Source organism: Aedes albopictus, chromosome 2 (genome assembly GCF_035046485.1).
Source record: "Aedes albopictus strain Foshan chromosome 2, AalbF5, whole genome shotgun sequence".
NCBI classification, from domain to species: Eukaryota; Metazoa; Arthropoda; class Insecta; order Diptera; family Culicidae; genus Aedes; species Aedes albopictus.
In genome coordinates, this window is record NC_085137.1 from 182,933,887 (window position 1) to 182,948,895 (window position 15,009).

General features: G+C 39.0%; 1 protein-coding gene across 1 annotated transcript; it reads left to right on the forward strand.

The window, feature by feature from the left end:
- The first annotated feature begins 3,464 nt into the window (after positions 1–3,464).
- LOC115254061 (uncharacterized) lies at positions 3,465–4,509 on the forward strand. Its single transcript, XM_029862253.2, has 2 exons — positions 3,465–3,627; positions 3,985–4,509. The coding sequence occupies exons 1-2, from the start codon at positions 3,580–3,582 to the stop codon at positions 4,489–4,491; spliced, it is 555 nt and encodes a 184-aa protein (XP_029718113.2). The 5' UTR covers positions 3,465–3,579; the 3' UTR covers positions 4,492–4,509.
- Positions 4,510–15,009: the final 10,500 nt, after the last annotated feature.

Genomic DNA, 15,009 nt, shown 5'->3' on the forward strand with positions numbered 1-15,009 from the left:
TCCGACTTTTCTCACGTCACTCCATTCGCAGAATGAGCACAAATGGGGAGACTTTTCCCCCTTATCATGGTTTACTAAAATAATATTTATCTGACACATTTTATCATTGAATATACTAGAATTCCAAGTACATAAATAGAAGCTTCCGGAAAGAATTTTATTTTTTTTCATATATCATGTGTGTGTAATCCTCGGGGGATCATGTCACTATTGTGTATATTAAGCTGCAATAATTAATAGTTATTTGTGTAACGAGTTGCAAAATGATGATTTTTACAGCACGAGTTGTACGTGAAACAGCACGAGTGCTGTTAAAATCATGTTTTGCAACGAGTTGCAAACAACATTTTTTTCGATGAAAGAAAGAAAATAATTCATTAGAATATAATCGTTTCCATCAATATCATCGTGCTTCGCGGTGGTTGAATGGGAACGGCCACGTGTTCTATCTCGCTAAACACAAAATTTGGATCAAGCATGCCGTGCTGTAACCGTCACAGCTTTTCAAGCAAACGTGCAAACTGAGGTCAGACTGAGGTTGTCAATCAAACAATTGGGTTGTTTAGTCAATAAAATATTGCTATTTTCTATAGCCTAATTGAAAGAGCTCATTTTTCTAAGTAAAACGTGATTTTGTTGGATTCTAATACCTTGGTTTTGATGGTTAAATTTGTTGGAGGCTAGTCCACCATGGCCACGCAGGCCATAGCGAGGCTAGCTCCGTCGATGCCTGTTTCTAAATTACAATGAAAATAAAACGCTAGACATCTTCCATCAAACTAGACGGCTGCCGACTGATACCTCAATCTGCAACCGCCACACTCTTTATTCCATTCAGGTATATACAATAGGAGGCAATCAGTGAAGTACTAGATTGAAAGTAGTGAGCTGGATTTTTGTATGGTGAGATGTTCAATTCTCCATTTTTGCAATGAATTGGTGCAAACAGCGTGGGTTATATGATTTCTTGACTAATTTGATGCTGTTTGAGCAAAAGTTTGGGTAACTGTGTTGTTGAACTTGCATTAAATAAATAATACAACAACAAAGTTACCCAAACTTTTGCTCAAACAGCATCAAATTAGCCAAGAAATCATATAACCCACGCTGTTTGCACCAATTCATTGCAAAAATGGAGAATTGAACATCTCACCATACAAAAATCCAGCTCACTACTTTCAATCTAGTACTTCACTGATTGCCTCCTATTCAACATTTTTCTTCTAAACTTCATACCTCTGCCATCTCTCCAACAATTGTACCTACCAACAATACTGCAGCCATTCACGTACCTGAAGGTTCGACGCTACCCGAGCGTTCAACGCTACCTAACTTCCAACAAAATTAACAAAACAGCTTAATTTTCGTGGATAGAATAACAGTTCAGTCGATAAAATGACAGTTCGACCCGAACAAAAACTCCAAAAATTATGAAATTTTGGATTTCGACTAATTTTTGGGCGGAAAATCCGATTATGAAATAATGTGGATACCCCTAAAGAACCCAAAGGCATTATAATTCATAATGCAACCGAAATGAGTTGCATTATGAACCATAATGCAATTGTTTGATATCGTGCTGAAAAGTAGGCCGTTACCTTACCAAAACGACAAGTATAAAATATAATATTATAGTGCCGAGTTGCAAAAAAAAAATTATGCAATTCAGTATCATAATTTTTATTTTATATAACTCATTTTGGTATCATAATGGCCATTTTTTCCGAACTGGTTCATTATGCAACTGAAATTAGTTGTATAATGAAAAATAGTTGTATAATGTTCACAATGCAACTCATTTGAGTTGCATTATGAACATTATGCAACTCAAATGAGTTGCATTATGAAAAAATCATTGCATAAAATTTTGTATGGAACTCGTTGCAAAACTCGCTTTGTTCAGCACTCTTCGTATTTATCCAACTCGGCAAGCCTCGTTGGATAAATGTACGACGCGTGCTGAAAAAATCAACTTTTTGCAACTCGTTACATAAATAACTAGTATAACACCCTTATTTGGATAAATACGTTTGATAGTATTTTATTTGAACTATGTGCTGTGAAATTTTGACACGAATTGGTTGATTTTTCACAAAATTATTGAGATTTTTCAGAATCGTCCAAAAGATGTCTGAAGGACTGAAAACAAACCATCAGCCGTTAAAAAATAGTGCAATGCAAAATCGAAATCACAAAACATAGTCGTTTGTTCAGATGTAGTTTTGGAAAAAAAATATGCTAGGAGAAAACTGTTTTGACTTGAATCTCCCCAGGGACAGTGTTGGTAAAATCACACTCAAAGCAGACTCATGAACCGCTCCTGCGTGAGCAAACTCGTGCGCGATTCTGAATCATTTTCTCACGCGCGAGATTTTCATGCAAAATCTCGCTCTCACGAGTCAAGCGCTGAAATCTCGTTCGCTTGTAAAACGAATTAAAATCAATTTGAACGGCATTTAATGTTATTGTACGCTAGATTTGCTTTTGTTCTATCATATAATTCTTAAAACTTTGATGTAAATAAAAAGAACACCAGAAATAAAGCAATGAGTGAAATCGCGAGTCAGCTCATGCATGATTTTTTCGGCGGTGAGTTTGGCGAGTCAAGAATCGCGCGTGAAACAACTCAACCATGAGATTTGAGAATTTGAGTTTTTACCAACACTGCCCAGGGATCAAGTAGTGTCCTCAGTCTCTCCTACTGTTAAAAGTTTCTAATGCGCGTTTTGACATGGTAACAATAATTAATTAATGTTGTATTGTTGAAATCAAAATGAAATTGTCATACCATTCTATTTGAATATGGAAATAATGAAAAAAAAATTCGAAAGCACACGGCGACTGGCGACTTGACGGTACGATAAACCATGCGATACAGTTTTCCAGTCGCCAGCAGTGTATACGTAGGGTATTGGTTCCCTTGTTAAGCATGTTGCTCCCATTTTCATCCTACGAAAAACAAAGGATTGAAGCGCTGTTTGTTTTGTTTCTTATTTTTGTATTTTTTGTTAGAAGTGAGCACGCATGAAAACAAAAAGAACGGAATCAATCGGTGTCGTAATCGCTTGTTTTCGAATGAGATGAAAATGGGAGCGTGAGATTACTGATGGAACACATACCCTATATACCATAAGTTCGATCAAGCGAATGCAATTTTTTATACGAAACGACAGCGGTGTTGATATTGATATACACGTGTTAGGACGCCACCTCGTGTCAAAATTTCATTCATAAAAATGGTTCGTAAAATGGAGTAATCTGAATAACGTTGGCCTCATTGAATAGAATTTCAATTAAATTTTTCGTTGAATTTGTTTGTGCCATAACAGTCATTTCAACACGAATTGAGCATTGTTGTTGCACTTGTTTTTACCGATGTCGGTAAACTTGTAAGTCATGCTTGCATACAAGCATCTGTCATGTGTCAAGTTAAAATCTATTCAGAACAAAATTTGTTAATGTTTTTCTCGATGGTTTGTTTGTTTGCGTTCATAAATTTTATCAACAACTTGATTCGATTGGATGTAAACATTGCCATTTATTTGGAAATTTATTGGTTTGGAGTCATAAAGTACCATAATGCACGATTTGCTTATTAATGTCGCCAAAGAAGATGATATTGTTCAGGTAATTGAAGACTTGTATCATAATATGACAAAGTATTCTATGAATCATCAGTGCTTAGTTAGTATATCTAATAAATATTGCAAAAATTCGTGGGAGTCAACACAGGGAAGTGGAATCATTCGGCAGGGCTTCTATTTTGGGCACTTTTCTGCTATAGATCAGTTAATTTTGAATCAATTGACACAATTTTTAGAACGCGGTTAGATATGGTATCTAGCCGTGTAAAAAAATCAAATCAATTGATTTAGAACTGACTACGAAAAGTGCCCAAAATACCAGCCGCTGTCCAAGTGGCTCGTTACCCTATTGTCAATACTGACTAAACTAGACACACCTCTAATAATATAAATTTCTTAGATTATCCACCTTATTATCGATCACCGTTTGGAGTTACCCAAATCAGCTTCCACTCGGGCCAAGCTAGCATCCGCCCTAAATCTAGCCAGCGCATCCTCGGAAGATCTTACCGTTACGCTTCGCCTGTTGGAAAATCTACTTCGGCAGTACTGTCTGGGAGAGATCAACGAATCCGAGCTGAAAGCTCACTTCTCCAATCTGAGCCCGCCGATGCAGGGCGCCTTGGTCGAAGCGGTTCAGCTTCGAAAACCGGAGATTTGCCAGTTTCTCGTCAACGAGATCAACGCCAAAGACCATCTGCTGATGGAATCGTTCGATTGGGACGTAAAGTGGATCATGGGCAATAGCAGTTTGGCTTCCGCGAGGGAGCAGATCGCTACGGTTGTGCTGAACTGTCGAGGTAAAGATCAGAAGCTCAAGGCGATGCGCTTCGAGATGAGCCGGGAACGGTTGGCTGAGTTGATAGGAGTGTTGGAGCAATGCGAGGGAAGTGGTGTTGATAAATAAAGTAGAATATGTACATAATTAGTTGCGTTTTATTTGTTTTTATTTTTATCAATTAAAAGAACATGAGATAATGCACGGAAAAGAATGCCGACCGGAAGCTACGAAACTGCAATGGTCTATCTCTCTATTTTTTTTACCGATTTTAAACATCTTGACCTCATTAAATTCAGATTTTTTTTTAGAATATACAATTTTGGGACGGAAAGGTTTATTCCGTGTCCGAATCGACCATTCGCAGCGCGTTCGGTATTGGATGGCTTCCTTCATTGGACTGTATTAACCGTACAAATTACACAACAGGCTATGAAACACTGGAAAATCCTTATAAAATTACAATTCGTGCAGATTTTTACTTTCTAATCACCTATATTTTCAATAATGACACATTCTACCGTGACGTTACAGCGTTTTGACGCATTCGTAGTCAGATTTTCCTCTATAACTCATGGAAACGAGCGTAAACCTCAAAATATTTTTTCATATTCGGATTCCTTGTAAAATTTCTGATATATTTGACCTATTCAACATTTAGTTTTCATTAGAAAAACGTGTTTTAAATGCGTATTTGTAGCGTGACGTTACAGCGCGCTAGAATTCGACCCTCTCTAACGCGCTACCAACATCTTTAAAAATCGGATTTTTATGATATTCTGATTTCTGAGATGAACCAGCCTCGGGCTGAAAATCTCATAAATAAAGACATAAAAAAAATACCTATTCTGATTTTTTTTCCACCATTGAAATTTATTGGTTTGTTCTTCAATTCAATGGAACAAAACATTTAAATTTCGGATTTGTTTTTGAATAATCGACTTTTACGTTTCGTGACGTTACAACGCCCGTTCAGTTTCAAACAGGGTTCTGCTCGCGTTGTAACGTCACGAAAATGCACACCATGATAGAATCACAATAATCAGCCAAAATTGCCCGAATTTGTGAATATATTATTGCATTATTTTCACTGCTCCAAGAGAAACTTTATTCTATTGAACATCCGTTTTGTGATAAATGGCTCGGAGGGCCAAGTTATTGCTATCAGCAGTACGAAAACTCCTTCATGAAGGTTAATGGTACCCATTTTCGGCCTTGTACCACCCTTATTCATCTAATATTGTCCCAAAGACTAAACCGTTGATATTCATTACATCGCACCGCCAGATATTTAGCTTTTGCAGCATAAAACTAATCACGCCGTCGAATTAAACATTTTTCCAATAATTTATGCAATGTCATTGATTCAATTAAAAACGCTTTAAGATGTGCAAGCAGTTATAGTTTATTGCATTGCTAACTGGACTGCGACACAGTGCGGATTCTTAAATAAATAAAAGTGCGATATTGCATCAAATCGTTTCGGTGTCTTCACCGCTCTTATTCACCATAAGCTAATGAATAAGTGCGGTGAAGACACCGAAACGATCTGACTCCAAATCGCACTTTTATTTGACATTCCGCACTTCCTCGTCGCACTTTTAACTGCGCAATGCGCAATATTGAACCAAAGACATACCTGAGGATCTGCATACCACTTAGGGGCATCAATTTTTGTGATTCCAGAGACATATAGATCTAATTCTGACAAAAAAATCCATCCTATATATGTCAGAGTCTAAATACTTAGAGAGTTAGTGTCTTTGGCAAAGTTGTTTGATAAGTCAACAACTTACAGCTGATTTACTATTGGATGTGAGTCTGAATCTCACTAGGCGACGCTAATTAAAAGTTTAAAATAGTTTAGAATTTCTCAAAAAGTTTCCAACAAATTTTGACTAGTTGAGAAACTATTTTTTGGTAAAATCTTTGGACACTTTATAAGAAGTTACAACATGTTGAATATTTTTTAAATAAATATAAAGTGCATGATTTTTAAAAATTTCAACTACCACTAGTCAGTTAGAAACTTGAACCAAATGGTTTTTAAACTGAAAATTCTTGACAAGATAAACAAATTTTCCAAAGACATCAACATTCTAAAAGTCTAAAGTCTAAGTAATTAGAGTCCTGAGATATATGAGTTTCAATTTCGTAGGTGTTTGTCGTCTGTTTGTCGGTGATTCTTGTTATATCAAAAATAGATGTAACACTGACGTAATATCCATCCCATATATTTCAAGATCCTAACTATTTAGACAGGTGGTGTCCTCGACAAAATTGTTTGGCTGGTCAAGAACTTTCAATTGATAGGCCGTATCAAATTCCTTCAAATCCTTCCACCAGGAGGCGCTAGAGGGTATACACATTTTAAGTTTCGTTTATCTCAGGATCCTGAATAATTAGAAACATTGTTGCTTCGGTAAAGTTATTTGGTAGATCAAGCACTTTCAGTTTAATAGCCGTTTAGTGATAATTTCTGCCGCACCGTGGCGCAAGTTGCAAATTTTCAAAAGCATACCAATTTTATTAATTATCTTGAAAACATTCAACAAGTCGTAACTTTTTATAAAATATATCAAACATTCTCAAATTTTGACTGATAGTTCCTCATCTTGTTATCTGTAATTTCTACAATTTTAGACTTGATTGATTAGCGCTACACAAAGATGGAGCGCTTTAGGCAGAATATTTTTGGCTGTTGTGCTATTAACTCTTATATTTAAGGAATAAGTGAATCAAATCAAAATATAATTTTGAAAGTTAAAAATTATATATTCCTCGAGCAGTCGCGTCTTTGACTACCTGTAGTGACACCGCGCTCACGCTGTGTACCACGTGCGTGCATTTTTCATGGTGCGTGTACTCAGTACACGACCCGACCGCTCCCGGGATATTGATCTTTGATTACAATTTGATTTGAATACAATATGTCCAAAGTGAAAAAAGTTCCAGCTTGAAGAATACTCTTCATGAAATTCTAATCCCTTGCCTGCTTTTGCAAAATGGTCTTCTAGTGACAAAATCTCGCATCTATTGGTAAATCAACTGCAAGTCCTTTACTTACCAAACAACTTTGCCGAAGAAATCGTATTTCTATGTAATAGGGGTCCTGAGATGTATGAAATTCAAAATTTGTAAGTTCTCTAGCGCCGCCTGTTGGTGGAACATTAAATCAAACTATCCATCAACTGTAGAGTAATGCGGGGCAAAAGTTCGCACCTTGTACAGGGTAGTTTATTGGTGTGATGTTCATTTATTTCATGTTAATTCATGTTCGTCTTTTCACTCTAGTCATGAAATCTGTTTCCTTCTGTTCTTAGCATTACGGCCCAACTGGAATACGACCTGGTGTTCAGCTTTTGTAAAGAATGTGTTTTATTAAGACTTCCACAACTATCAACTAAGAGCTGTCCTTTCCAGCGTTACTGAAAGTTGTCAAAATACATTGTGGGGTAACCATAGAGATACATGTTGCACAATATACATGAAAAAAAAACAAATATGCAGCAAAACTGTTGAACAAGACCGTAATCGAATCTTATCTCCGTCAGTATGGTGATGAGTTATAGCTGTCAATTTACAAACTAAACTATGAAAGACCCCGGTAGAGTAGATGAACATAAGAACTTCAGAAACATACGAAAAGACACGACGAGGATGACGAAGAAAATGTTTAAAAATGTTTTTAGCCATTTTTCATTTCTTGATTTAAATGGGTTAACATAATGTTTGCCTTACAATGGAACTTCTCACAAAACTAAGTTCAAACCCTCTGCCGGAACGATTTCGAGGTGCATACTACACATATTATACATACATACAGGTCGGACTCGATTATCCGGAGTCGGGTTCTGATGCTTCTCAAATATATATCTGGGGAACGAAATGCTCTATTAAGCTGAAATTTTGACATTTTGGCAATCCAACATTGATTAGCCATCAGTCAAAATTTCAGCTTCTTACAGCATTCCATTTGTGAGATATTATTTTAGGAAGCCCCAGAAACCGACTCCGGATAATCGAGTCCGACCTGTAGTAGTTTCTATACGAAATCTTCATTGCTTCAAAGATTCTGTAATTATATTGATGTACTAGATTCAGGAATAACGATTCTCCGACGTCAAGAGGTTATGAGATTTTTCTTCTTCTTGTTACTACAAATTCTTATTCCAAAAGGTCCAAAAACTCTATCAAAACACCTCGAAACACATTTTTTTGCATAACTCTGCCAAACCATAACGAAATCAATCCAATTTTTATTGACGAGTAACTGACCTGATTATGTGTCAAACCCATACAGATTTGTTTGGGTTCTTAACTTGTGCTCAGAGAAAGACCCACTGCGAACTTTTGCCCAGTGCGAACTTTTGCCCCGCATTACTCTAAGTCTTTGCCAACTTAATAACTTTGCAATTTCGTCAATGTTTCGTCTGTTGGCCACTGATCAGAGAGTAAAAAAATCGAAGATTAAAAGTGAAGATTGACATTCTCATTTTTTCATTCGGGTTTGGTCACATTCATTTTCAGCTGAATGTCTCTCTTTTTTCATTCAATTCTCTGTCACGAATATTTTTTTCGCACGTCGTAAGAAGTCCAATTTCTGTTGACAGACGCACAATCCGACTTAATGGACAAATAGAGTACATAATTAATATTCTAATTAAATGGTATACACAAGTTTTGAGGTGATTGGAAGTATAATCGGGACTAACGGTCCAGTAATATTTCTCAGTGAAAATTGTCAGTGACAGAAAAATGAATGAACAGGTGAAAAAATTCATTCGCCAAAATGAATTTTATTTTGATCCCTCAGTTGAGAATTTTCAAAATTCACGTTGAATTTCACTCATTGAAAATAAAAGGTTTAAACTCTGCCACTGATATCACAGAAATTTTCGGTTTGAGTGGTATTTGATTACGATTAAAAAAAATTACAATATCGCAGTCCAATTACATCGTAGATTTTGGCCAAACACCATCCCCCCCGTCCTTCAAAAGTCTACGTAGTTTATGAACGGGCATTGGTTCGCAATTTATAAACGATATCTTGAAAAAGAGCTCATACACAACGAGAACGAAACTGTTTTGAATATAGAACTACGTTTGTCCAATTCAAAGCCGCCCAAGCCAGAAAGATTTAGACTTTTCCACAGAACTTTTTTTCGTGACGTTACAACGCAAACTTCAACCAGGTGAAACTCAGGCTTCCGTGAACCGATTTTCTTTCTTTTAGTCAGTGTTGGGAATACTCACTTGTGAAAAGTTATACTCACTTGCTTCTATCTCAGTCCAGAAGCATGCTATCAAATAATGATGTTTGAAGGGCTTTTAGATTGTAGTTTTATCTAAAAGTTTACCGAATAAAGTAAAGGTCGCAGACGCATATCAAAACCGTGAGAGAGCTGTGAGCACAAGGTGAGTATAAATTACACAAATTTTACTCACCTCATACTCACAGCTCTCTCACAACTTTGGTATGCGTCTGCGACCTTTACTTTGTTCGGCAAACTTTTAGATTAAACTACAATCTAAAAGCCCTTCAAACATCATTTATTGATAGCATGCTTCTGGACTGAGATAGAAGCAAGTGAGTATCACTGTTACTTACCTTACCGGTCAGGCTAAGGCCGGGGTGGCCTCTGCTGTACATAGTAGCCGCCTCCATTCCACTCGGTCCATGGCTGTTTGTCTCCAGTTCCGCACTCTGCGTAGGGTCCGCAGATCGTCCTCCACTTGGTCGACCCACCTAGCTCGCTGCGCTCCACGTCTTCTTGTACCGGTCGGATGACTCTCGAGAACCATTTTAGTCGGGTTGCTATCCGACATCCTGATGACGTGACCCGCCCACCGTAGGCCTCCCGAGTTTCGCGGTATGGACGATGGTTGGTTCTCTCAGCAGCTGATGCAGCTCGTGGTTCATTCGCCTTCTCCAAGTCCCGTCTTCCATCTGCACTCCGCCGTAGATGGTACGCAACACCTTCCGTTCGAAAACTCCAAGGGCGCGTTGGTCCTCTGCACGTAGGGTCCATGTTTCGTGCCCATAGAGGACGACCGGTCTAATCAGCGTTTTGTAGATGGTTAACTTCGTGTTACGGCGAACTTTATTCGATCGTAGAGTTCTGCGGAGTCCAAAGTAAGAACGATTTCCTGCCACAATGCGCCTCTGAATTTCTCTGCTGGTGTCGTTGTCGGCGGTCACCAGTGAGCCCAAGTACACGAAGTCTTCAACCGCCTCGATTTCATCACCGTCGATATGAATTCGGGGTGGCGGGCGCGGTGATTCCTCCCTGGAGCCCTTTGCCATCATGTACTTTGTTTTCGACACATTAATGACTAATCCGATTCGCCTGGCTTCACTCTTTAGTCGGATGTACGTTTCCGCCATCGTCTCAAATTTACGAGCAATAATATCAATATCATCGGCGAAACCAAGCAGCTGAACGGACCTCGTGAAAATCGTCCCACTCGTGTTTATCCCCGCTCTTCTTATTACACCCTCCAAAGCAATGTTGAACAGCAAGCACGAAAGACCATCACCTTGCCGTAACCCTCTGCGAGATTCGAAGGGACTCGAGAGTGTCCCTGATACTCGAACTACGCACATCACTCGATCCATCGTCGCCTTGATCAACCGTATCAGTTTATCCGGGAATCCGTATTCGTGCATAATCTGCCATAGCTGTTCTCGATCGATTGTATCATACGCTGATTTGAAATCGATGAACAAGTGATGTGTGGGCACGTTGTATTCGCGGCATTTCTGCAACACCTGGCGGATGGCGAACATCTGGTCCGTTGTAGCGCGTTCACCCATAAATCCAGCCTGATATTGCCCCACGAACTCTCTTGCAATCGGTGATAGACGGCGGCATAAAATTTGAGAGAGTTTCTTGTAGGCAGCGCTCAATAGTGTGATCGCGCGGTAGTTCCCGCAATCCAACTTGTCGCCCTTTTTGTAGATGGGACACACGATACCTTCCATCCATTCCTCCGGTAATACTTCCTCCTCCCAAATCTTGGTAATGACCCAGTGTAGTGCTCTCACCAGTGCTTCTCCACCGTATTTTAGAAGCTCGCTTGGTAGTTGATCTGCTCCAGCGGCTTTGTTGTTTTTCAACCGGCCAACCTCCTCCTCAATCTCTTGAAGGTCAGGGGCCGGAAGTCTTTCGTCCTGTGCACATACTCCTAGATCTGTTACCACGCCACCTTCGCTACTTGCAACGTCGCCATTGAGGTGCTTATCGTAATGCTGCCGCCACCTCTCGACCACCTCACGCTCGCTCGTGAGAATATTCCCGTGATTATCTCGGCACATGTCGGCTTGTGGCACAAAGCCTCTGCGCGAGCGGTTCAGCTTCTCGTAGAACTTTCGTGTGTCCTTAGCGCGGTACAGCTCTTCCATCGCTTCGCGATCTCGTTCTTCCTGCTGGCGCTTCTTCATCCGGAAGACTGAGTTCTGCCTGTTCCGCGCCTGTTTGTAACGTGCCTCATTCGCTCTCGTACGGTGTTGCAGCATTCTCGCCCATGCTGCATTCTTCTCGTTTTTCAACTGTTCACATTCGCCGTCGTACCAGTCGTTTCTGTGTAAACAGTATCACTGTTGCAAATGAGTATTCTCAACACTGCTTTTAGTCTCATTTGAAAGATCTTTTCGAGTACAGACAGCATATAAAATTTCATATTTGTAACGTTTTCCGTATTTGAATAAAATTTAAAAATGTTGATTTTTCGTGACGTTACAACGCAATAAAAACCCATACTATGATCAGTCATATTTCAGAGTTGTAAAGTCTTCCTATTAAAAATCTTTTTATGCTTAAAAAATCTACATACATTCATCTACAAATCATGGAAGACTTTTGAAAAATCAGTGTGTTGGTTTTTAAAATACGACAGTTTGGATGAAAAATGTGCCTAAAAGACTTAGAATCACGATTTTAATGTTAATCTTAATCGTCGTTCAATTTATATTTATTGTCACACTAATATCATGTCGAATACATTCTTGGATGACAAAAGTAATGTAGAATGTGATAAAAATGTCAAATATGCCGTAACTCAACTTTGAAAAATTGGTAATGATGATACGGGGCCCGTAGAATGTGTCAATACCAAACATTTTCCAATTTTTTCAGGGCTGTTTTAAATTTGAGTATATTGGGAAGATTTGACAGAAAACCCGAAATAAAAAAAACAATCCAGCTTCACGATTATTGATTGTCAGTGAGATAAGGTTAAACATACTACTTTCACTAAAATTATTGATCCGTCGTTCTCGTTTCACAAGCTTTTCATCTTTGAATTTCATCGCTAACATTGATTTACGGTTTCTTTCTACGATGTTGTCGGATCGTTAACACTGCCATAGAACAGCGGAAGTTGTGTGGCTTCCTCACGGATCAGCATCAGGAATGGTGCATTAGCATGGAAGTTAACCAGAGGGGTAATTCTTCCCAGCATCTGGGTACTAGTCACAGCACCGCTTTCAGTTCCTTTCTCGTTGACGACCACATCCACCTTGTGCATAACTTCATTCACGTAGAGCGGAAATTGTTTGTCGACACAGTGCCGAATATGTCGCCGACTGCGGACCTGGTTAGGAAACATACAGCATACGCAAACTCCTCCTCCGTAGCGACAAACTTCGCTGCTATGACATTCCTCGGCGGACTGAACATCCTTTTCTGACATAATGCAGTCAAACACATTTCTCAGCTCCAATTCAGCATTTTCTCGGGTGTCTTCCAATAAGTCGAACACATCGTCAATGTCTAGCTCATCTCCGGAACTACACGAAGCTAACATACGGTACAAATCGCTTCTCTCTCGGTCAAAGAAAGAGGATACTCCAAACTGTTCAAGCACTTGCTTCAAGCTGAATGAGTTTTGAATGTGCATTTTTGGGAATTGTATTGATGCTTTTTCCACCTTCATATTTCCAATAATGTTATTCAACGTGCCCGCATTGAGTTGGCGTAATAATTCCCTGACTTTGGCTCTGTTTGAATCATCTGGTAAAAAGACATACATTGTACTTCTCTGTTTGTAAGGAATACCGAGAACTTTGGTTTGCATTTGCTTCCAGTAATAGTACGGGAAACAGCCACCATGAACCATCATCGGAACGTTGATCGACGGTCTGTTAGGTCCATTAGGGAAAAATGGTCTTAGCTTGGTTCGAATAGTCAGAAAGGGCACCTCCCACGCAGCCTTCAGGTACAGGGTGTTGGCAATAACAAGCATAGTGTCCGCGCTCATTTGAGATACAATTCCTGAAATCTTGCCCCGAGTTTGCCGTTTCACCCAATCGTTAATCGTGCGAATGGCGGGAAGCGTCTGATTTTCAAAATCCAGATATTGGGTTTCGATTTTATAGATTTTTTCGGCGATATATTGGTACTTGCGATCAAACTCTCTACCGGTGACGGGGAAAATTCCATTGCCTATGTCGATTTCAACTAGTTTGCTGGAAAATGGAAAATAAATGAACTTTAAGATGTCTATTACGTTACAAACTGTGATGATCAAAATTTAGCGAAAAAAAATTCAAATTTTCGATAAGAAGTAATGTTTGCACCACAGACAAACAGACGTATCACTTGGAACAAAACGCGATAAAAACCATCGTCACGAAAACATAATCGCTCAATGCTAATTACGCTGTGGTTCGCAAACCCACTGAGTAGATGGCGGTAGTGAGCAAACGTCAAACAGGAGCAAAAACGATGCAAGCGCTATGAGCGAGCGATTTGCGAACTACGGAATACTTGAATAATCCGTTAAAAAGCGAAACGATGGGAAGTGAGTAGAGTGAGACGTCGGTTTGTCTGTGTTTGCACATTAAGATGAGCTTCGCAAATCCCTGAACCGCCGTGTGCTTTGCAAATGTGTATACGATCCGAAGATTGATGAATCATATCTGCTTCTGATTCTGTTGCTCCTGATCCACGATGCTAAAGCTGCTCCGATGGCGTGCGTTGATTTAATCGCCAATATAAAGAATGATTCGATAACAGCTTCAGATTCAACATCAAAAACTTGTTTTCATTGAGATGTTGCTTTGTGGTAGAGGATTACGATTCCTTCTTTTAAATATCTGTGGAATATGATTCTTTCTTCCCTCTTTCAAACAATCCTATGATCCTCCAAAGCATCCACCTATTCGGCACACATTTTCCGACGAAATGATAAATAATTGATGATTTTTTTTGGACAAATTCCCAAACCAATCCAGCTGCAGTAATGTTTTCTTTGGTGCTTTTGGAGTAGAGGAAAATGAAGAAACAAATAAGATGCACAAATTTGTAAACAGAAGCATAGGCTCAGTAAGAGAGAGACAACATGTGTTGCCAAATGCGTAACATATCTCCCAAGTGAAAACACTTCAAGCAGTTGAAATGCTAATTAAAAGCCAAAAGCATTTGAGCAGCACAGCTTATGCTAAGTCAAGGCAGTTATGCATTCAAACTGCTTATGTAGGGCAGCAAGCAGTTTAAATGCATAATACGGGCTGATACACGGCTTATTCAAATGCTTAGTGGTTACCTGGGTAATGTTTTCTTTGGTGCTTTTGGATGAGTAGGGGAAAATGGAGGAACAAATAAGATGCACAAATTTGTAAACAGAAGCAAGGACTCTGTAAGA

What these genes read in the sequence shown, in the direction of transcription:
- LOC115254061 (XM_029862253.2), top strand. Translation starts at nt 3,580, where the DNA reads ATGCACGATTTGCTTATTAATGTCGCCAAAGAAGATGATATTGTTCAG. An exon ending in AAGAAGATGATATTGTTCAG is followed by an intron (nt 3,628 to 3,984) that starts GTAATTGAAGAC and finishes TAAATTTCTTAG; the next exon opens with ATTATCCACCTTATTATCGA.